Source organism: Dermacentor variabilis, chromosome 4 (genome assembly GCF_050947875.1).
Source record: "Dermacentor variabilis isolate Ectoservices chromosome 4, ASM5094787v1, whole genome shotgun sequence".
Taxonomy (NCBI): Eukaryota; Metazoa; Arthropoda; class Arachnida; order Ixodida; family Ixodidae; genus Dermacentor; species Dermacentor variabilis.
Window position 1 is genome coordinate 23,470,983 of NC_134571.1, and position 24,134 is coordinate 23,495,116.

The 24,134-nt window shown below is 45.3% G+C and overlaps 2 protein-coding genes across 2 annotated transcripts in view; both read left to right on the forward strand.

Moving 5' to 3' along the window:
• The window catches only part of LOC142578804 (uncharacterized), a 50,946-nt gene extending 32,031 nt beyond the window's left edge, over positions 1-18,915 (forward strand). The window contains exon 11 of the mRNA XM_075688394.1: positions 12,547-18,915. Coding sequence (XP_075544509.1) covers positions 12,547-12,651 — 105 coding nt within the window. The 3' untranslated portion in view covers positions 12,652-18,915. The remainder of the gene's footprint in view (positions 1-12,546) is intronic.
• A 100-nt stretch (positions 18,916-19,015) lies between these two features.
• The window catches only part of LOC142578803 (F-box only protein 47-like), a 49,258-nt gene continuing 44,139 nt past the window's right edge, over positions 19,016-24,134 (forward strand). Inside the window, exon 1 of the mRNA XM_075688391.1 lies at positions 19,016-19,446. Coding sequence (XP_075544506.1) covers positions 19,437-19,446 — 10 coding nt within the window. The 5' untranslated portion in view covers positions 19,016-19,436. The remainder of the gene's footprint in view (positions 19,447-24,134) is intronic.

The following is a 24,134-nucleotide window of genomic DNA, read 5'->3' on the forward strand; positions in this document are numbered from 1 at the left end:
GAGCAGTTGTGCAGTAGACTTCAGTTAATTCTTTGGCTAATTAAATTTTTCCTTTATTTTGATCCCAGCGAAAGGTCCTGGCCAGTGCCCATGCATTTCTATAGAGTCAAACTTTTGTTATTTTGATCCTAAAGTTGGTCTTTGCTGAATTACTCGAACTTGATCTGTCGCGACGCAAGCACTGGACCCCTATGGTCACCCCAAGAGCAACCATTTTAGTGACAGCATCTGTCTCGGTGGAGCTTAGAGGACAGTGAATGCACTGAACACACATCATTCAATTCTATAGGAAGTCAAGGTGTATATGTTTACCTCCTAGCCCAAAACTGGACAGGTCTCAGGCGGTTGACTTGAGGTGCCTTCAAACCAGAACTTACACAAACCCAGTACATCTTAACTGCATGTTTCTGGAATTATACCCTGATGCCAAATGTAAATTATGTGATAGAGGAGCCACCTTACAGCATATACTCTGGGATTGTGAAATAGTTCAGAGGAGAATTGCAGTCCTCCCGGATGACCTAGAGGCGCGGTGGAGAGCCACACTGACTAGCTCAGATCTTCAGGACCAACTTTGGGCCATCCAGCAAACCCGGGAAGCTACCGAGAGATCTGCTGCCCCCGGCGCAGCCTAGACCCAGGCCATCAATTGCAGGATATTTAATAAAGTTGCCACACACACACGTCATCACTCATTTTGAAAAGCCCTATTTTAAGCCTGCCCTAGGAAGAGTTTGAAGCAATAACAGTAGCTCACAATGTCTGATTATGGTATTTACCCAATTCTAACAGACACTCTAATAGGTGCTATCAGACATAACAAAACCGCCTTTGTGGAGTTCATGTGCCTTTCCGCATAATGTGGATGTATTGTGGCGTAGCTGACTTTAGGAAAATGGCTGCCATTGTGCGATTGGATCCTTGCCCATTTTTCTTCTTCCTTGTGTCCAACTTGGTTGTGTGCCCTATACATGCAAACAATTGCTAAACAACAACAGTGTTTTCAAAAACAATAATGAAAGCTTCATTTAAGGGGTGAAGCGGGGATCAGATCGCGATTTTCGCTAAAAAAAAAATAGATTTTTGAAAAGTACGCTTTTCAGAATCTACAGTATCATTTCTATCTTGTACTCAAATATTTCACCGAAAAACAAACTCTCAGCACTGAAAATAAATATATTTGTCGGTGCCGGCGCCCACACATCCGCCCGAAATCGCGAAAAAGCCGCGAAGTTCAAGACGCGACTGCTCGGCTTTCCCACCACGGAGCGCCGCCATTTTGGTATCGTTGGAAAGCCCGACTCTTTGACTCTTTGTCCCAGCCCTTCCCTTCCTCCCCTGCCAGCCAGCAAGCGCACAAAAAAAGAAAAACAGGAGGGTGGCAGCACGGAGCAGCCAATGGCTGCCGCGCCCCGATTGGCTCTGCGCCGCGGCTCGTTGTAAGGCGCCTCCTCATTGGCCGACGCCGCGCCATAATGGCGGCTAAGGCAAGGAGCGCAAGGAGCGTCTGCTTTTGTCCGCTGCTGGGAAGCCTTTCTGGCCTTTCCTTCTCTTGTGTTTCGAGGACTTCGACCACGTGCAATGGATCCGCGCACGTTCGAAAAGAAGTACCGGATGAAGCATGCGTACGGGAAGTGGAAACGCAAGCCCGTCACAGCAAGGAAGAAGCGGCGATTGTCAGCAGGTGGTTCGGCCGAGCCGAGCGTCCGTTCAGAATCGGCGGAGTACGCGCCCAACGTGCTGTGCGATCTCTCGCCGAGTCGCGCACCAGCCAGTGATAGTGAGACGAACCATGATCTTTCGCCGTCGAAGCGCGGGCGCAGTGTTACTTCACCGGTGACGATCGACATGCCAGTGAGTCTCGCCGTACGCGAGCGTCCCGTCGCAAGTTCGTCCAGCACAAATCACGGAGTGGGCTTGCAGTGGTCATCGCCGCCCGACTGCAGAGCATCGGAGACGCGCTTCCACGGTGAGTTGTTCAACGCCGAGATGTCTCCGCAGCCAACAACCGCCAGTGAAGGCAGTCTCATGCCATCGACGAGTTCCGGCGCTTCGACGGAGCTGCGCACGCTCGCTGCCGCGGATGCGCCGGCGGCCGACCTTGCTGCTCATCACAGTGTTGACTGTTCGCCCAGTGAACGTCGAACTATTCAAGCTCACCTGAAAACACGATTTGTGTCCGCGGAAACTGCAGAACTGCAAGCGTCGAGAGTTCGCGAATCGCTTCGCGCGGTTTCAGCAACGGAGCGCAAGTTCGGGCTGACTGGCTCACAGGAAAATGCCATTCCCGCACCTCCAGAAGAGGAGTTTATGCTTGTTCAAGTTGCTGCTCTGAACTCGCTGATTGGTTCCGCGCTTTGCCCAACTCGTCAGCAGCCCGGCCTAGCAGTGCGCCGCGAGACTGAACTGGGGCTAGCTGTGAAGATGGTACTTTCATGCATTTCCTGTGGTAGTACCCTACAGTCTGAGTGGTCCTCACAAAGGAAGAGCGGCTCTAGAGCTTTTGAGGTCAACATCAGAGCTATGCAAGCAATAAAAAGCATTGGGAAAGGACCAACTCTTCAGCTTCAAGGAAGCTCTCTTCAGCGGGCTGCCGAGAAAGATTCCCAGCGAATGAAGAAGGCACACAAAGTCCATCTCCTGAAAGGACAGAGGGCTAAGAAGTCACCTGCTGCCAAGGACACCTAATTTAATGACTTAATGACTTCTGGGCCACCATGAATGTCTCGCATCGTGGGTTACACCACAAAACATATGATGGGCACCTCAAAAAAACTTTCAAGCCTGCCGCAGCGGCAGCTGCACACGACATCTTCACAGATGCTGTAGAGGCAGTGAAAAAGGTGTACACTGAAATGGAGACTACATTGTCAAAGAACATCACAGTAGTGTATGATGGCACATGGTTGACACGCGGCCACAGCTCCCATATCGGCGTAGGCTGTATAATTGAATTCCATACAGGGCTTGTGTTGGACTGCATAGTTCTGTCCAACTTCTGCCTTGGGTGCAGCAGACAGCCAGCAGAAAGTGACCCCAACTATGCTGAATGGAAGCAGCAACACCAGTGCCAAAAAAACACTGATGTGAATTCTGGAAGAATGGAGGTTGAGGCTGCACTACAGCTCTTCAGGCGCTCCTTGAGCAGAAATGATTTACGTTACACAAACATAGTTTGTGATGGGGACAGCCGCATGTTTCGCACTCTATGTGATGAAGAAGTTTATGGTTTTGTGCAGCTATCTAAAGAGGACTGCATAAATCATGTGAAAAACGAATGGGGGCTGCACTTCGCTCTTTGGTAGCCAAGGCAAAGAAAGGAGAGCCACTAGGTGGAAAGGGGGGCCTGACACAGCAGCTCATCAAAAGACTGACGAACTACTATGGCCTTGCTCTGCGGAACCACTCAGAAGTCGAGGAAATGCAAAGGGCAGTAATGGCAACGTACTACCACATCACATCAACAGATGATGAGCCCCATCATGAGCTGTGTCCCCCTGGCCCCCTTAGCTGGTGCAACCACCGATCAGCTGAGGCAGAAGGGCAGCCAGCACCAGCTCACACGTACAAGCTTTCAGCTAAAGTTGCTGAAGCACTTCTGCCTGTGTACCAGCGCCTCCCAGACCCTCAGTTGCTGGCCCGGTGCAAAGGAGGCAAAACTCAAAACGCAGCTGAGAGTCTCCATTCAGTGATATGGTCACTAGTATCAAAAGACCAGCATGCCTCACTGTTTGCCGTGGAAACAGCAGTGCACGAGGCAATATCAAGGTACAACTCGGGCAGTCTGAAAGCCCTGGTGCCCTCTCTCTTCAGCGGGCTGTCGAGAAAGATTCCCAGCGAATGAAGAAGGCACACAAAGTCCATCTCCTGAAAGGACAGAGGGCTAAGAAGTCACCTGCTGCCAAGGACACCAAATTTTACAATGCAGGAGCATTCTAGACAGTGTGTGCCAGTATGGAACTTTGAGGCTTGTTTTCTCAAAAGTTTTTTTGGGCTTATCACCTCGCTCGTGGAAAGCATAGCGCGGCAATGGGAGCACGGATTTTAATCCTGTTTGTTTTGCTGCAATTGCTGAAGTGTGCCTTATGTCAAGACAGTCTCAGATTTACCATTTAGGCTCACCATTTTTTATTACACAATAATTGGAGCATGATACATTCTAAACATAAAGAGAAGGTGCATACTATATCGTTTAGAAGAAGAGCAGAGAAATTTAAAAAGAAATTAAGAGAATCTTGACTTAGACTATACGTCTTAGTAACTATTAAGAACATTTACAGACCCATAACCCATTTTGCTGTCACGCTAGGCTTTCCACGAGCAAGCAACATGTGAGCAATATATAAATAATGATAAAATAAAAACTACTGAATATATTATTGTGAAACTTTGTAGCTGTCTGTTTGATGCTATTTTAAACCTGTATGCCAAATTTCATCACTCTAAGTTAAAAAATGAAAAAGTTTGTTCCAATCCCCTCATCCCCCCTTAAAATTATTCCCACAGCGCGTGGGATCCGTACATTTTTCTGTTTTGCAATATCTGCTCTTGTGTGTTTTATTTACTTGCTCAAAACATGCAGTGATGGTTTATTTCGTGTATTGGGCGAAATGTGCCATGAATTAGTTATGCCAAATACAGTGGAATACTGCTGAGTGCACCTGCAATAGAGGTGTTGTGCATAGGAAGACTAAGTTACACGCAATGAATTTTGCAAGTGTAGCTGAATCATGCACACATGTATGCAATCGCATACACTTCAATGTAACTTTGTAAAAAGGGAAAGCAAAGTATAGAAAGTGTGCTCTGTGAAGATGGAGCCAGACATTAATTTAGACAAGCTGCATAGTTATAAGCAAAGGTGTATGGCGGCACACAGAGCAGGTAGAAAGAGCTTCGCTGTTTGCCATGTTGAGCAGTAATCTTTGCCAAGTACTAACTATCAAAAGCTAGGCCGCATATATTGATTTTGTCTTTCAAAAAAATTCATGGCAGCAGATGTAACGGCGCCCACCGCTATCAGTGCGTGATCGGCGGAAGACCGGAGACGACTGTAGTCCAACCCGCAGGCAAGCGGAAAAAGCCCCCCTCTTTATTTCCACAGCAGTTTAAGTAGAACCAGCGTGACATGAGGGACACGTGGTTCCATACGTGCGTCAGGCACAATGACTCGGCGCGTCAGGCGGGAGCCTGCTTTCAGCCGCAGAGAAATGCATTCCAGCACATCCCCCCTTTTGCAATATGAAAGAGGTTTTTGCGCGTTGCATTTAGAACACCCGCACATGAACAAAAAGCAAGAACCCTCAGTGGTAATAGACCATGAACAAAACCTTATTCATCAATCCCGTATCGAACTGGTCGCTTAAGCACTCTACCAGACTTGATCACGGTCACTGAAGCAGAAGGTACTAAAGTTGAAGTCATAGCCCCTGATGCTAAAGGTAACGAAGCTGTTAAGGTAGTGGGTGACTCCCTGTTCAATCTTCTTGAGTTCTCGTTTTACAGGCTCCTGAAGCGGTATAGGAATCCTGCGTGGTGCGCTTATTGCAAATGGAACAGCATCTGATTTAAGCCTTATTGTATACTCCCCGGGTATAGTGCCTAAGTTGTTGAAAACCTGAGGGCACAAAGCTTCGTAGTTGGGTTCCTTGTGAGCCACGGAGTCAAGGAACTGATGACTCCCAAAGCTTCGAGAGCCGGCAAACCCAGTCTGGTCCACGAATATATATATATACCAGAAAACAAAGCAATTCTGGGTCTGGGTAAATATTCAGTGAAGTAGACGCGTGTATGAAGTGGTTTATTGACGTTTCGGCCGGGGTCCGGCCTTCATCATTCTGATGAAGGCCGGACCCCGGCCGAAACGTCAATAAACCGCTTCATACGCACGTCTACTTCACTGTATGTATGTATATATATATATATATATATATATATATATATATATATATATATATATATATATATATATATATATATATATACATACATACAGTGAAGTAGACGTGCGTATGAAGTATGAAGTGAAGACGTGCGTATATATATATATATATATATATATATATATATATATATATATATAAACAAGAAGGAATGGGGTTAACCGATGGGCCCGATTTTTATTAGTCATATCATGCCTTGATGCCTTCAGGTAGCGTGTGTGGGTTTATTGACCAGTTGCCTTCACCCAAAAAAGATCACGTTCTTGTGACGCCTGCGGCAAAAAGGACGTTCCACGTCCGCCGCCAAGGTCTGTGAGTGGTGGCACTGGCTAACACTCCCAAGGTTCTACTAGGGCACATAAATACCCAAGAAAGTGGATGGGGAAACGGCGCCGCTGTAGCTCAATTTGTAGAGCATCGCATGCGAAATGCCAAGGTTGTGGGTTCGGCTTCCACCTGCGGCAAGTTGTTTTTTCATCCACTTTAATTTCCGTTAATTTATCGTTCCTTTATTTCATTTATTAAGCACTAGTAATTTCCCCTATGTTGTCCTTGGTGTCAATGTTTGTTGGTTGGCTTCTTATGATATGACTACATATATATATATATATATATATATATATATATATATATATATATATATATATATATATATATATATATATATATATATATATATACACACACACACACACACACACACACACACACACACACACACACACACACACGCACACACACACGCACACACACACAGTGAAGTAGACGCGCGTATGAAGCGGCTTCATACGCGCGTCTACTTCACTGTGAATATTTACCCGGACCTAGAATTGCTTTTTTCTGGTATATATATATATATATATATTGTGACGCTCTTAAGTGCATAGTGGGTTCGCGCCTCAACAAACAGTATGCGGGGGCACCGAAGAGTGGTGAACGAAGAAGACGACGTGTGGCTGGCTAGCTGAATATTGACAGGCGCTCAGCTGATCAAGGCCATCGCATCTAACTCTACCCGGCTTCAAAGTAACGCCTTTTGTGGGCGTAACAGAGTGGTGGAGGTGCGGGGTACGACACAACGTACCACGGAGTCGCAACATCTAGAACTTCGCCGGAGCCGTCGTCTTGCCGGTCTCTTGCCAACGACCTTCCCTATGGCTCAGGACGGAGGTGGACAAATGCCAGCTCTAGTTTCACCTGCTCAAAAGTCAGCGCCAGTTGGACCTTTGCAGCACTACATGGAACCACGCTCGTTCGCGGGAAAAGTGGACGAAGACGTCGACGAGTGGCTGACGCACTACGCAAGGGTGAGCCGCTACAACCGTTGGGATTCTGTCACTCAGCTTGAATATGTTGTACTCTTTCGGAGTGAGACAGCGCTGATGTGGTATGAAAACCACGAAGACTCGATAACAACGTGGGAGCGCTTCGTTGAGGAAATTAAGAAGTGTTTTGGTGACTCCTACGCCAAACAGAAACGCGCCGAGAGAACACTGGCTCAAAGAGCTCAAGCTCCTGGGGAAACATGCACTATATACATAGAGGAAATCCTCAAATTGTGCAAAATCATAAATTCGCAGATTTCTGAGGTAGACCGTGTTGGACATCTCCTCGAAGGAATTGCCGAAGATGTATACAATTTCCTCATAAGCCGGGAACACGTTGATTCCGTCTCAGCTGTCGTGCGTCATTGCCGTACGTTTGAGACGTTGAAAACACGTCACATTGTGCCAAAATTTGGATGCCTGGCGAATGTGACAACCGTTGCCAGTGTCGATGAAAGCCCATCTGCCGATCTTTCGTCTACCATACGGCAGATCGTGCGTGAAGAACTGCTGCGGCACCAGGAACTTGCGCGCAACGACATACGACAACCTGATGCTTATTACCCGCAACACATGGTGCCTGCCGCACCCTGCGCTTCCTGGCAACTGGCGGTATGTGTCACAGATGTCAACCACAGAGGAGCTCTATCGCCACGTGAGGGCACATTTATGCCCGAACACCGACCTGCAGAACACCCTCGCCCCAGCAGGTTTGCACGGACACCGACCGTTCCTCCTCTGCAGCAGGCTCAGCCGCTTTGCTCTGCTACACGACCCCCCACGGCTGAGCGCTTCGAAGGGCAGTTCATCAATCGTCGTTTACCTGTGTGTTATAGCTGTGGCGACTTGGGTCACATTGCCAAGTACTGCAATCGCCGCCAACCACCGAGGTTCGACCGATCGACGATGTCTAGGCGGTACCGCGCTCCCCTGGGCGAAACATATTCGCCCTCGCACACATATTTAGGAAGCTTGCCTCACCAGCACCCGGAGCCGCTGCGGAACCGTTCTCCAGCATCCGATCGCAGCTTGATACCACTACCCGCTCCTCGTGTAAGCTGGTCGCCCTCTCCGCGGCATCGATACCCGTTGCCACTTCCGGAAAACTAGCCAGCGCGGCCGTTGGAAGTGAGGTCGCTGGACAATCTTCGACGTCGACAGAGATACCTCCAACCATTTGTATGTTTAAGAATAAGGTGTCTGTAATAATTGACGGGGTTTCATCCATGGCCTTAGTGGACACGGGAGCAACCGTTTCAGTGATGAGTCTTGCGTTCAAAAGCCTCCTAGGACGAAAAGTGATGTTTCGCTGGGACCGTGCCGATACGTTTCGCGGAGTGAGTGGGGAGTTGTTGTATCCTGTGGGCGTGTGTAATGTAGACGTTACCTTGGGTGGTCAAATATTTTACGCAGAGTTCACTGTTCTACCTCATTCTACGCATGACGTAATCCTGGGCCTTGATTTTTTGAAACTGTGTGGTGCCACCGTCGACTGCAACACGGGTGAAATCAGTGTAGGTACGAGCTTTTCTGCTGCGTTTATGGAAGGCCCTACGTATCGTGAAAGTGTGCTTTGTGTATCCCGGTATACAGTTGTGCCTCCGTTATCCGCAACGTGTGTTTCAGTTGCCTGTTTCCCTACCACCGACGGAACGTTTGAAGCTACCGTGGAGCCCATTCATCTGAGTTGCATCAAGAGGAATGTACTGATACCGTATTGCACGCTGTCAGTTGTTCAGGGACGCACTAACTTATGGGCCGTAAACTGTTAGAGTGAACCTACAATACTGCCACAGGGTCTGAAACTTGCTGCCTACCATGAAGATCAAGTGCTATTGCCTGCCATTCTTACAGAGGCCCTTGATTCTGCGGATGAGCGCCATTTCGTTAATGCCTGCCCTGCGGCGCACTCCTCATTTCTGACTATGGTAAACAAGTCACTCAGCACTAAGCAGCGTCATGAAGTGGCAAATATTCTGCTAAAACATGCTCGACTGTTTGACTTTTTCCAGCAAGAGGGGCCACCATTGTTTCCTCCTTCTCGTATACACCATCGCATAGATACGGGATCTGCCCAACCGTTGTGACAGAAACCATACAGAGTCTCACCATCGGAACGCAAGGTGATCAATGACCAAGTCCATGAAATGCTAAATAATAATGTAATCCAAGAATCCTGTAGTCCGTGGGCGGCGCCAGTGATTCTGGTTAGAAAGAAAGATGGTACATGGCGATTTTGTGTTGACTACCGCCGCCTCAACACCATCACTAAAAATGACTTATATCCTCAACCGCGTATTGATGGTGCTATCGACTGCCTCTCATCAGCGTCCTACTTTTCGTCTGTTGACTTGAGGTCGGGGTACTGGCAGATTCCTACGCACAAGGCAGACAAGGAGAAAACGGCATTTTTAACACCAGATGGACTTTTTAAATTTAATGTGATGCCGTTTGTGCTCTGTAATGTGCCTGCAACTTTCGAGCGCTTCATGGACAACATCCTGCGTGGTTTGAAGTGGGAACTATACATGTGCTATCTAGACGATGTAGTGATTTTCGGGCGCACATTCAGTGAGCACAACGCACATCTCGATCTTGTGCTAGATTGCTTGGACAAAGCGGGTTTGGTGCTCAATTCGAAGAAGTGTCATTTTGGAGAGCGCCAAACACTCGTCCTGGGACACCTAGTGGATAAGGACGGTATACGACCTGATCCAGCAAAGACTGCTACGGTGGAAGCCTTCAAGCAACCTCGCCATGTAAAAGAGCTACGCAGTTTCCTAGGGCTTTGCTCGTACTTCCGCCGGTTTATTCGTGGGTTCGCCAACATGGCGTATCCGCTGACATGCCTCCTCCAGAAGGGCGTTCCCTTTGAATGGACTCCTGAATGTGAAGCTAGTTTTCATGAGCTGAAGTCTCGTCTGACGTCACATCCCATTCTCTGACACTTTGACGATGCGGCTCCCACAGAAGTTCATACGGACGTTAGCGGTATTGGCATCGGCGCTGTTCTTATTCAACGCGTCGACACCAAAGAACATGTCGTCGCCTATGCGAGTCGCTCTTTAAGTAAGTCAGAGCGTAACTACACCGTTACAGAGCAAGAATGTCTTGCAGTTATTTTCGCAGTACACCGCTTCCGGTCGTACCTGTACGGGCGCCCCTTCACTGTGGTGACAGACCATCATTCTCTCTGCTGGCTGGTTAATCTCCGTGATCCATCGGGCCGGCTTGCGCGTTGGACACTTCGTTTACAGGAATATACCTTTACCGTTTCTTATAAAAGCGGCCGCCGACACACCGACGCTGACTGCCTCTCGCGCATGCCGCTTCCAACGACGGACTGCGACGCGAACAACTTGGACAACTATATTGCATCACTGGAGCCGGGATTTCCTGATATAAATACCTTCAAGGTCGAGCAACAAAAAGACAGAACTTTAGAACCACTGCTTATTACTGCAAGGCAATCAGCACCATCCACTCGTTTCTGCATTCGTGATGGGGTTCTTTACAAAAAGAACTATTCTGCTACAGGCCCACGATATCTTCTGGTGGTCCCGGAGAGTCTCCGTGTCTCCGTCTTGCACGCTATGCATGACGATCCAACATCTGGTCATTTGGGTTCTGCGCAAACTCTCTACCGCCTTCAAGAAAGGTTCTACTGGCCTAAAATGCGCCAGACGAATGCCCAGTATGTGTCCAGCTGCAGCGAGTGTCAACGTTACAAGCGTCCGACGAGTGCTCCTCCTGGTCAACACCATCCAGTGCCACCCCCCAGCACTCCCTTTGAGCAAGTTGGCATTGACCTCCTCTGTCCTTTCCCGCGTTCATCTGACGGGAATTGCTGGATTATCATGTGTGCCGATCACTTGACACGCTACTGTGAGACAGCTGCAATACCATCGGCTACTGCAACCGAAGTGTTATTTTTCTGCTGCGCATTGTTATTCTCCGACATGGACCTCCCAGAGTCATCATCAGCGATCGTGGGCGGCAGTTCACTGCAGACGTGGTCGAAGAGATGCTTCGTCGATGTGCTTCATGGTTTCGACATTCCACCCCGTATCATCCCCAAACAAATGGCCTTACGGAACGCACGAACAGAGCTCTTACTAAAATGCTGTCCATGTATGTCGCGTCAGATCATAAGAACTGGGACAGCGTGCTACCTTTGATTACGTACGCATTTAGCACCTCAAAGCATGAAGTTACGGGCTACAGTCCCTTCTTTCTTCTTTACGCTCGTCCGCCTCGTTATACACTAGACACTATCTTCCCGTTCTCCAGCCACGATAATCTTTGTATATCAGAGACAGTCTGTCTTGCTGAAGAAGCCCGACGACTTGCTTCTTTACGCACTCTTGTTCCACAAGGCCGCTCGAAGGCACGCTGCGACCGCCGACGCCGACACGTGATATATGACCCTGGTGATTTAGTGTTGCTCTGGAAACCAACCAGGAAACGTGGATTGTGTGAAAAACTGCTGGCCCACTATGATGGACCCTATGTTATTACTGAGCGTATCAGCAAATTAACCTACCGCATAGCACGTCTCACATCAAATGGCCGACGGTCAGCAAAGACTGAACTTTCGCATGTCGCCCGTTTAAAGCCCTTTATTTCTCGACTGCCTGTTTGACTTGCCCGGCGGGCTTCGTCTGCGCGGAGGGAAATGTGACGCTCTTACATGCATAGTGGGTTCATGCCTCAACAAACAGTATGCGGGGGCACCGAAGAGTGGTGAACGAAGAAGACGACGTGTGGCTGGCTAGCTGAATGTCGACAGGCGCTCAGCTGATCAAGGCCATCGCATCTAACTCTACCCGGCTTCAAAGTAACGACTTTTGTGGGCGTAACAACACACACACACACACGCACACACACACACACACACACATATATAAGCTGCATTCTCATATTGGCAGTTTTTCTTTCGTGTTGTTTAGGTGTAATGTAAAGGGTAGATACAAAATTAATTATAGGGCACTTCAATATTTATTGCTCAAGAACACACATTTGCTTTCCTCTATGAGAATGTTTTAGATGCACACGCGTAAGTCCTAAGCAATGCCTGTGACATTATATGTGGTGCAAGGCCTTTGTTAAGGTGTGTTGCATTGTTAGCATTGTTTTAGGAGCGTATGTCACGTTTTTGGCTTCTTTACCAACATGGATTTGATTAATGGCACTGTTGCAATATGCTATAAAAAGTGTAAATGTTTGGTGTTCTTTCCTGAAATGGGCAACTATTGCTTGCTTTTGTTGTTTTACTGCAGAACCAGCAGAAGCGGCGCCTGGAACTGCAGCTTGCCCTGCAGACTGTTCAGAATTCATTGGAAAAGTTTGAGCGTGTTGTAAAACTCTTTAAAGACGCCTCTTGATTAGACAAGTGGTAGAGAGAGCGTGCGAGCGCTGCATCCCTCTGAAGGTTTTTCCACATTTGCTGCCATTTGGAAGAAGAAAAAGCCTCCCCTTGGAAGTCTCGCAACGTTGGTGTCCCAGCCTCAAAGCCGACCCACTCAGGACCGTCTGCTGCACCACCTATCGAGTACTCTCCTACGCTACAAATGCCAGGCGCCACTGTGCATGGACAGTCATAGACCTCACCGTTTGTGGTCTTGGATTCTTCACTGCTGAGCAGATGGAGGCAGCACTGCATACTACAATTTTGGTCATTCTGCGGTGTTTGTGTGTGCGTGTGTGAGTGAGTGAGGGAGGGGCTGACTTTGAAACTGCACGTGGTGACATGTTCAAGTGTTCTGCGGGCTTGGCTCCAATCATGCGAGTAGAACTGCCAACATTCTAGTCAAGTATTCTGGGCATTGTCATGTGCTGCGGTTTTCTGGGGATTGCCATTCCACGGAGGTGTCAAGCAGGATCTGCCCAGCTTTTTTAAATATGCTAAGGATGGTGCAGTTGATATAATGATGTTTGGTTTCTGCATGCATGCCTTTATTTTTCTTGTATTGTTCTCTCCCTCAGTTTTCCTTACCTTTACATGTAGAGAGGCCAGTGCGTATGCATCTAGATGAACGGTTGCTTTTATGCGCAAAATTATGCAAATCTTTCTTTTTGCTGGTCCCTTCTGTTTATCTTGCCTTCTGGTTGCTGTAACATTGGTAGAAATAAAAAAAATTGTAGGCAGTACGTAAAACACTTCAGAACCTAAACTGCAATGTATAACAAAATAGTGGATCATGGATTCCTCTGAGGTGTATTGGTTTTTGTATATGTTAGCTGTATTATTTCATGCTCTACTTGCCATGTATTTATTGCACAGTTATGTGCAGGCATGTGCCTATGGGTCACGCCAAAACTTATTTATGTCTTGAAAATTTCTGCAATACGGCGATAACAGCTGCATGTTAGACCTGATGCCACCTGAGAAGCCATGAACTGTTATTAATGTGTGCCTAATAGTAGAATGTTGGTCACTATATTGGTGCGAAGTTCAAGAAATGTGTCATTGTGTGTTCCTCCTACTTTTCAAGAGTGTTCACAATTAGGGGAACCAGATACTACTTGCCAAGGCATCATTCACAATGTACAACAGTGGGACTTTGCCACATGCATATCTTGCCGTCTTCAACTTTTTGTGAAGTTGCAAATGCTCAAGCTTAGAGTGAAGTAAGGGGGGTGGAGGGGGCAATCAGAATTGAGGGAAGTGGTTGTGCCTACCACGCACTAACAAAGGCAAAATTTGTTGGACACGTGATTCTTGGGTGGTTAACAAGTACCCGTATTTCTTTTGCTGTGATGTGCTTCTTTAAAGCATTCGAGTGTGCACTCTCTTGGAGTTTTTACCTGTCTACCTGTCCGGTTGGTAAACACCGAGTGAACAAGTGAAGCTTGATGACCTGACGTAAGGGTCCCATATTGAGGGTCTCCTTGTGAGGGTCTGGTTGATAAACAGTGAGTGAACAAGTGGAGCTTGACGACCTGATGTGAGGTTTGCTGGTGGTCGAGGGTTAACTTGTTTGCACACTGTTAATCAATTCAAGTGTTCATCTTCTATGACCCCTTCATATGGTCTGCGTTGACACGAAAAAATGTCTAAAGTTAACAGTGGTGTGAGGTAGGCAGTAATAAACGATGCGCCGTTGGTTGTGGCATGACTGTTGACATTGCAAGCTATTTTTTTTTTCACTCTTTTAAGCTGCTTTAAGTACTTCTGATTGTGCTTGACTGGTTCTCTTCTTTTTTTCTCAGTTTTAAGCACCTTTGCAGAAGAAAATAGGTACTCATGAGATTGATATGAAGGCCAACATAGTTTGCAAGGTGGGCTACTGTGTGCCAAATAATGTTTGCATTTGACATGCGTGACCTTTTGATGCCACAACTTTTCACACGAGGAAAGATGCACATTTGAACTGTTTTTCATCTACATGACTGAGCTGGCTAGTGACTGCTGTGCAGTTGATTGGTATGTTGCTACACAGTGTTTTTATGGTTTCATTACATGGGTTTATGGAAACATAAGATAGCTGGTAGGACTGAAACAGTGAATTTGTGTGTCATATCAGCAGCTAGTCATTGCCCAAGAATTCTGCCCTGGGCCCAATCAGATATGTAGCTAGCCATTCGCAGCACCCTTTTGTATGTAGCAATTTTTGGTAACAATTTTGGCAACCTTGGTCACATCTCTAAAATGGGTGGCCACTTAGTTGTCAGTTTTTAATATGGCTAGTTGACCATAATTTGTGAGACTCATTCTCTTTGCACAATATTTTGCAGAGCATTGCCAGCCCATCATACTAGCAACGCAGCACTGACTTAGTTTGCGTGGCACCCAGAAAGTACTTTATGGAACGATACCAGAAATGCATCGGTCTAAGACACTAGAAATGGTGTGCTGGGCCATTTAGGGCTCAGTAGACTGAATGAACTTTTGCCAAACGGTATGCTGATGCCAGTATCATAGATGTAGCATGCATAATTACACAGTAAATTCAGTAATTAATGTATGTTGTTAGCACATAACTGAGACAAGTTACTGATAACTGTTAGACTACAGGGTGCTGTTGAGTTTTCCTGAATGAACAATGAGTAGGCTTAAAAGGTTGACCTTAGTGCATGGGAGCAATTTACTGTGCTTGCCAATTTCTGAATTGTGAGCAATCTGCTGGAGTTGCTTGCACTTGTTGAAGCTTCTAAGCCACTTCTGGGTTTAACACTTTGCTTACAAGTAGGAAAGAAACTATATTCTCTTGAGTCTAAACAGTTTCTTTATTCTGAGAAAGGAGGTGGTTGAAAGAAATTGTGCACAGATGTAACAACTCTTTTTCTGTAGTGTAATCGCCTTTCAAAAAGAAATAATGCAAAGTCTTCTAGGAAATGCAGCACTGCAATTAAGCTTGATGGGGCAAAATAAATGTTTTAATAATTGTGTCAAGTTACAGCTAAAGATAGTCACTATTTAGCTAATGTGATATCAATCGGTAGATTAATGAACAGACCATACTTTCTGGCAGTCAGCAGGATTATGAGGTGTTTGCTTTTTTAGTTTTTCAATGGGGTAATAATTCTTGCTCAGATATAGCTGTGTGACTGATGTGGTTTTAATTTGAAGCACCCTTCCTTGCTCTCATCATAACAGGTACAAAAAGAAAAAAGAAGGGGGTGGAAAGTTTCTAGCAAATATGACAAGAATTATTTAAGATCTGGTCTCATATTTTGTTGATCATATTTAGGGATGTCAAATTCCCTGCACAACAAAATATTGTTGAAAAGGCAAATTTTTGATAAATGCTTCCATAAACGATACTGAAAATTAAGGTAGATGTGCGCATCTTAAAGGGGACCTGCAACACCTTTGCCCATTATTAAAGGGCACCTCCTCGTGAGTCCTTTCCAACAAAATTATTGAATCCACTTGGTATTGGCATTCGAGTTCTGCTGACCCTCATGATAAGCCTTGCCCTCTTTTTGATCATTTCAAGGTGCTGCTGTGCTAGCATTGAAAATACCCAGCATGCTCTGCCAATCGCTACGAGAAGCTATTGTGTTCGTATGGCCTCTGTATTGTGCATTGCAACACTCCATCATACTGCCCGATTTTTGAGGTCATAGTTCAGGCACAGTGGCACTGTTCTCAGGCCACTGGATTATCCGGTCGCCCTATCAGTGATGAGATTTCTCCCCTTTTCTACCCCCAGGATGCACTGTTTATTCATGACTTCAAAAGGAATTCAGGCAGTGGCTATTGTGTATATAAGTATGTGGAATATACACTAAATGTGGATGGGACTTACGGAATTGAAGGAAATAGCAGGTGATATTTTGAATGAAGCTGTAGGCCTCTTGCTGCAAGTGCAGGGTTAACGTTAGGCACTGGGGTCCATGACATGATTGCATAAAAACAACGCAGGTTTACGTGTCATGTTCTAAAGCTGTTGCAGCACCCCTTTAAGGTATGTACTGGTCGATTCAGAGCTGCCTTTGTTGCTCAATAGCAGAGACTTCCACTGGTCAATTTGGAGCAGATATGTATGTTCCTCTGGTCATTTTGAACCATCTCTCACCGTGGTTGATTGCGTTTGCTATCCAGAAGTGCTAAGCTCTTCGTTTGATACATAGCAGGCAATGCTACGAAGGCTAGAGAGATTTCTCTTGCTGCTCACATTGGTGTGCAAATGGTGTGCTACATGCAAAAGAATGACATAGGTATGAATGTTATTTCATGTGACCGTAAATCACATACATTTATGTCGCAAGATATAACAAAATTATTACATGGAAGGCATTGTATATCTCAACTTCTTCGCCACCAAGCACACAGAGTGACACGTTTCTGTGACCAGTGGCCACATTGCTTTGCTTGAGCTTGCAAGCAAAAGCATTGCATCGCATACCAGCAGCACAAAGATGCACAAACAGCACACGAGTTGATGTAACCTTACATCCACAAGTTGTAATTTAGAAAGAAGTTATTCCACTGAAAGTGTTGCAGATTGAAAACAAGTACACTGCAAAAATGTGTGCAAGGAGACTCATAAATGCGCCACTTGTGTAGCTTTCTCAGCATTGCCTGTTATGTATCAAACAGAGTATAGAGCACGCCGTTTTCTGGTGGCTGCCACTGACAAGTTCTGCTGAGATCCAGCACCGAGCATTTCGTTTTGTTTTGATTTTTCTGAGAGGATTCAATTTGTTAAATCTTTGCACTTGGGTACTCGGGTGCCTTTACCAAACTACCTATTGAATTTTCGCTTAGTTTTGTGTTTTGTTCTGACTATGCAGTGCAACTTTCTCTTTCAGTATGTGTCAGCTGTCTTCAAGTAGTAGAAGTGGATGTGATCAAAAATACTTGTGCCTAGGCACATTTCTCATCAGCATTATCTTCGTGTTGTCTTTGAGAGGATAGGCAGGCAGAAATGTTGCAACATCAGTGAGCGCTTGTCACTACTGTGGGGATGTACTGAATGTGATGTCGTGCAAAAGTGAAGATGTTGCAAAAAGTGGTTGATTGAGAGCATAACTACTCATTTGTATGTGCTACAAGTGTGAATTTTGATGCTCCAAGTTGGTATTGAAAATTCTTTTGCGACAGGGTTGAAGGGAGAAAAGCCATACATTGTGATTTTGGTGCACATGCATAGTACGACATGTCCTCACGGCTGTTTTTGTGCACCACTGAGCTTAGCTCTCTTGCAATTCGGTTCCAGTTTTTAAAAGAAATTATGGATACATCCTGTTATGTCCAAAGTAGACAAGTCATTTCATCATGTAATCGTATAGGAAGCGCATAAGCATTTTGAATGTTTCAAAGGGCATTTTTGTTTTTCTTTTATTTGTACTGAGCTCTCCCATGATTAATGAATGCAGTGTGGGTGCAGGCAGAAGTAATTTTTCTTTTATGTTAAATGTTGATTTTTGATGAGCCGTTATTGCATAGTTGAAGGAAACTTTTCCTGTGCAACTTTATGACCTCGAATTGTGGAAGCTTGATTCTCTAAAATAGGAATGTATTACAGTTAGTGCAAGTTGTTCATTGAAAGAGCCAGCCCACCTTGAGAACATATCACATGTTACTCGAGTTCTCCACCATTATCGCGCCATTTCCTTGCCGTAGCTTTTATCTTGTGTGGTGTGGCCTAGTGAGTGGGTGTTCCTAGTGTGCATGCAGAGTGACTATTTTTTGCTACAAGGTGCGACTGTTTGACGATACACGGGGCATTGTGGCATGCAGCATATGTATATAACAGGAGATATGAGCTCACTAGTCGCACAGATTATTAATTTGTTTCCAGAGTGTACAAAAATTATAACTTTCAGTGCTGTTGTGTGAGTGTGGACTAACCAAGAAACAAGTTTGGTTGTGCCCATGTCTGCATGATAAAAACTTCTTGTTTTCTATAGAATAGTAGGGGGGAGGGGGATACACATTGTTATCATACTTTTTCGGCTTGTTTTGTCATACACATTCTCGATAGACTTCTTGCCTTATTGTCATACTTATAGTCTTTATGAGATGCTCATTTGTGAAATTTATGCTACAGATATTGAGGAAGTGTGTATGCATTTGCACCCTCCCTACTTGTTAACCATGTACAGAAACTGTATGTCATCACTCATTCATGATAGGATATCCTTTTTTTTATCTTTTAGAAAACTGATGGAATTAAATATACATATTCAAAGCCTGATGCTATGCTTTCGACTCATGTACCCTTTTCTCTCTCTCCTCTTACACTCGTACATTTTGTTCATGCAAAGGATTATGTTCTTGGACTAAAGTTGTTCATTGAGAATAATACTTTTGCCTAAATGAATGCTACAGCGCCTTGCCCAGTTGATTAGTGCAGATTCTTGCCATGGATTATCGCCAATCCCGTATTGTTATAAACAACAGACACCCAAGTGGTGGAACCGGTGGCACTTAGAAACAAATATTCTTGGCGTACCACACAACTTTCTAAGCTATTAAATTTCGAGGTTATACTAATTCCAAATTAATTTATTTGATGTTTAAAATCTCGTAGAGTATAAAATGTCTCGGTGTCACTGTGCGAATAGTTTCTTAATGCGCTGTCGTCTGCAACGCGTACCTTTGATGTGCGTGTACTGCAGACGATTTCATTCAGTGCTTTTCGACAACCTGGGAAGCTTCCAGCTCCACTCATCGCGTGTGACCATAGTGTAAATAATAGCTCGGTACCACGGTTTAATGGACAACGGTAAGTTGATTTTTGTTCGTGCTGAGCATCTATTAATCAACCAAACAAGAGCGATGGTTTGATACGATACAACTGCATGGTAGTCGAAAGCCTGAGAGTAGGCCTAAATCTGGCAGTGTATCGATAATACAAGGCAAATATTTACTGTGATAACGAACATAGGCAGTTTTTCTTAATTATACTCGAACTTGACTTTGACCCTCCTTTATTCTACTTCAAAAGCCGCGAGAACTGCTGGAGCCTGGCGAGGTGACTTACGTTATATAGTGACTAGCCACAATACTTACGTGCGTCAGGTGTGTTACGAATAGACTGCGAGCACGGTTACTGCCACGCCGAATATACTGCTTTAATGCAGTATTTTGCTTTTTCTATTGCCACGGTGTCCCATATCTACATAACGTACGCAGCCTAACAGAGAAATATGTGATATTCTGATGCGGTCCAGTTCAGCTTGATCGTGCATAAGCCAGCTTGACACGTCTTGCCATATGCAATACCGCAGCATGCAGTTTATCTTGAATAATAATGAGTTTTCAACATAGCTTCAGCATTTCCAATTTCGTAATCTGTCTGTTTTTCACGAACCAAAAGATAGTTTCAAACTCTTGCGGAGCGCGCCGTCTGCTGCAGTATATGCATGCACAATGTTGACCGAACTAGCCGAAAGTGTTCCAATTCAAATAAAAATGACGTCAACGTGAAGCCTAAAAGGTTTAAAACCATAAAACAAATTTCAGTGCCACATTATGGTGGCCACCATAGCCACATGATGGATATGACAAAAAAAACAGGCAGTTAATTTATATAACTTTTTAGTTTTAGCTAACGGAAGGAATGAGTTAAAAGTCTGTCTTCACTCCTACCATTAAACCGTTCATAGATGAGTTTTGGTTTAGTATTAGTGCTTTGAGGCGACACAACTATAAGTCTTTGGCAAACTCTTCTCGTCGTAACTTCACTCGGGAGCGAAATAAAACAACATGGAACAAACATGCAGGATGTGTGTTCGTAGCGGTCGCCGCGGGATCCTGTTTTCTGGCAAAGCGTAGCGCAGCGTCAGCGATGCTCGCTGCAGTGTTCCTTCACCGGATCATATGCTCGGAATAAACGCACACGGAACAAATGCCACATCGTAAGCTCGCAGTAATACTTCCGGCATGATAGACCATCACAAACAGTTCTGGAATTCACTCTCACGAGGGGCTGAAGCACACAGCTTACGCGACTTGGCCCAGTTGAAAGCGCGGGCGGTGATCTCCGTTCGCGGGGTCACCGGCTGTCCGGCTCATGACGTCAGTCCAGAGTGCGCGCCCATTGGTGGATGCTTGTGTTCATCCGCCTCGGAGCAGTAAACGCCCCCTTTTTTCTAAAGTTGAGTGTACCTGAGTGGGACGAGTGGCTGGAGCGGCGAATGCGTACACCCCAAAGCCCCCAAAAGGTGCAACCGTTTTTAGCAGTGTGCTTTGCAGTGAGGGCAGTGAGGCATGCGACAACGAAACACTGGTAGACAGGCGCACGCGCACCGCACAGTATGGAGCAGGCGGGACGCTTCCGGAATGAAAACGCAGAGGGCGCTGCGAGCAGTCCTTCTCTGTTTTATTAGAATGTGAAGACGTCTACCCATCGGTCGATTTAGGCACCACTGGCCTCCTTGAAGCCCTTGGGTTCAGCGAGAGCAGTGGAAAAGTAAACATGTCCGCAATAGGGATTAGTAAGAGGCGATTGGAGGATTGGTGGAATAAAAGTAGGGAAACGACAAAAAACGGTGACGTACAAGAGCACAGTTCGCAATAGGGGATCAGAAAATTTGATTGTGGGAGTTCATAGTGTTTCTTTTCTTTTTTTATTGTTTAACCTAGGTAGGACATTATGCAGTACAATAGCAAGAGCTTGGTGGCGCAACCCACCGCCCCGTTCCAAAGGGGACGCTTATAACATCCATCCATCCATCTTCTCAGAAAGTGAAAGTGTGGCCGCGTGGTTGAACACGTGCGAACGCGTGTCATACTTTAAGTCTGTGCGGCATTGATTGCTTTTAGAACATTGGTGAGAATTACTTAGCGGCATCTTCAGGATTTAGATTCTGTGCGTACCGATTTTCGCTAGAAGGCACGTGCTCTGAAAGCTTTGGTATTTGCATTAGAAAAAGCCGTGCAATACATGGCAAGAAAGCGTGCAGTGTGCGGGGGGTCCCTCAAGGCAGGCGAGGGGACGTATGAGAATGGCGAGGAATCAAGGAGCAGTTAAATAGAGAACAGATAGGAGAGTGTGCGGTTACAGAAACGCACCTTAGAGTCTCGGAAGAGCCGCCAGTGATTGAGAATTATGTTTGGGAACGGTGCAACATCACTATGTCGGAAAGAAAGGAAGAGGGAGTCAGAATGCTTACCCATCAGGGAGCCAAATGGAAAAGAGTAAACTTAAAATGTCAAGAGCATCTTTGGTTATCAGGTACAATGAGTAGAAAGAAAACTTGGCAGGGCGTAAAATATTTGTGGAGCGGAAATAATTGCACAGTGAAGAATCAAGAGTTAGTAGAATGGTTAAGTGATGATATTAATGGTTTCGGGAATCATGCGGAAATTATCCTATTAGGTGACATGAATGCTCGCATAGAGGATCTAGATGGCTATTTCGACAACAAGGGGAAGTCAGTGCTATATCTTTGTGAGCAACATAACCTCGTTATCGTGAATGCACGGCCTAAGCGTGAAGGGCAGATCACGTATGAAGTGCGAAATTGGCAATCGACCATTGATTACTGTCTGATGACAGAAGGAATTCATGACAAGTTGAGAGAAATGGCCATTGACGAGGAAGAGTATAGCAGCATAGGAAGTGACCATAGACGCATCATTTTAAAAATGGGATGTGCAGTTGGGAAAGAGAGCAAGGAGTGCAAAATGGCCAGCCCGAATTTGAACGCTGAACAAATAACAAATATAGTCGCAAGAGTCGAGGAAGAAGTTGGCAAATGGCCAAGTAAAAAGTGATATCATAAGAAGCCAACAAGCACTGTTACCAAGGACAACCTAGGGGCAATTACTTGTGCTTACTAAATGAAATAAAGAAACGATAAGTTAATGGAAACGAAAGTGGATGAAAAAACAACTTGCCACAGGTGGGGACCGAACCCACAACCTTCGCATTTCGCAAAATTTCCCCTATGTTGTCCTTGGTGTCATTGCTTGTTGGGTTCTTATGATATGACTAATAGAAAAAAATCGGGCCCTTCGGTTAATCCCCTTCCTTCTCGTTTATTACATAACAAGGGTCTCGAAGCGCACAGCCACAGGGCTAGACGAGGTTCCCGTTAGGCTGATTAATGAACTAGGAGCAAAAAGTAAAGAAGCATTGGTGAAAGCAGTGGAAAAAAAAAACTTTAATAGATAGACGAATACCAGACAGTTGGCGACAAAGTAGAATGAATTTAATTTACAAAGGTAAGGGGGAGAAAGATAAAATTCACTCGTATAGACCGTTGACCATTACATCGGCATACAGTTTAGCAATGTAGGCAATTAAATTAAAGCTGCAAGCATGGGTAGATAATAATGGCATTTTGGGAGAACTTCAGAATGGCTTCAGAATGGGTAGGCGTTTGGATGATAACTTATTTGTTCTTACTCAGTGTATTGAAATATCAAGAGTAGAAAGCAGACCGTTATATGTGGCCTCTTTAGACATTACAGGATCCTATGACAACGCAGACCGTAACATTTTGTGGAATATTCTGGAAGCGGAAGGCTTAGGCGACGATTGTCTACAGCTTTTGAGAGAGATTTACATAGAAAATACCGTTTGCGTTGAATGGGAAGAGATGAAGAGCGAGGAGAAAGTTGATATCAACAAGGGACTGAGGCAGGGGTGCCCTTTATCCCCACTGCTGTTTATGATGTACTAGGTGAGAATGGAGAGGGCGCTAGAAGGAAGTAATATCGGGTTTAATCTCTCATGAAAACATACTGGTACAGTAAGAGAGCAGCAGCTTCCATGTTTACTTTATGCGGACGACATTGTGTTGCTAGCTGACAAGCAAAGTGATTTGCAACGTCTAACTAATATGTGTGGACAGGAAGGCGATAATTTAGGTCTGAAATTTACCGTTAGAAAATCAGTTGTTATGGTATTCAATGAAAAGAGTGAACAGACAGTGGCAATACAGGGCCAGGAAATACCTCGGGTAAAAGAATATAAATATCTTGGTATATGGATAAACGAAGGCAATATATATATGGAAACACAGGAAAAAACAATAACAGTAAAGGGGAAGAGAAATGCAGCTATAATGAAACACAGAGCGCTATGGGGATACAATAGGTACGAAGTGCTCCGGGGTATGTGGAAAGGTGTAATGGTTCCAGGACTTACTTTTGGTAATGCAGTTGTTTGCTTGATATCAGGGGTATAATCAGGACTCGATGGCAACCAAAGGTCAGTGGGACGCATCGCATTGGGAGCTCATGGGAAGGCTACAAATGAAGCTGTGCAGGATGATATGGGCTGGACAAGTTTTGAAGCGAGGGAAGCTCACAGTAAAATTGATTATGAAGAACGACTGAGGAATATAGAAGAAAGTAAATGGGCTGGGTGAGTGTTCAGGTATTTGTGCTGGAAAAACATTGATTCACAGTTGAGGAAAGGAACTAGGAGGTTTACCAGTAAGTATGCGGCTTGTAGAGTGA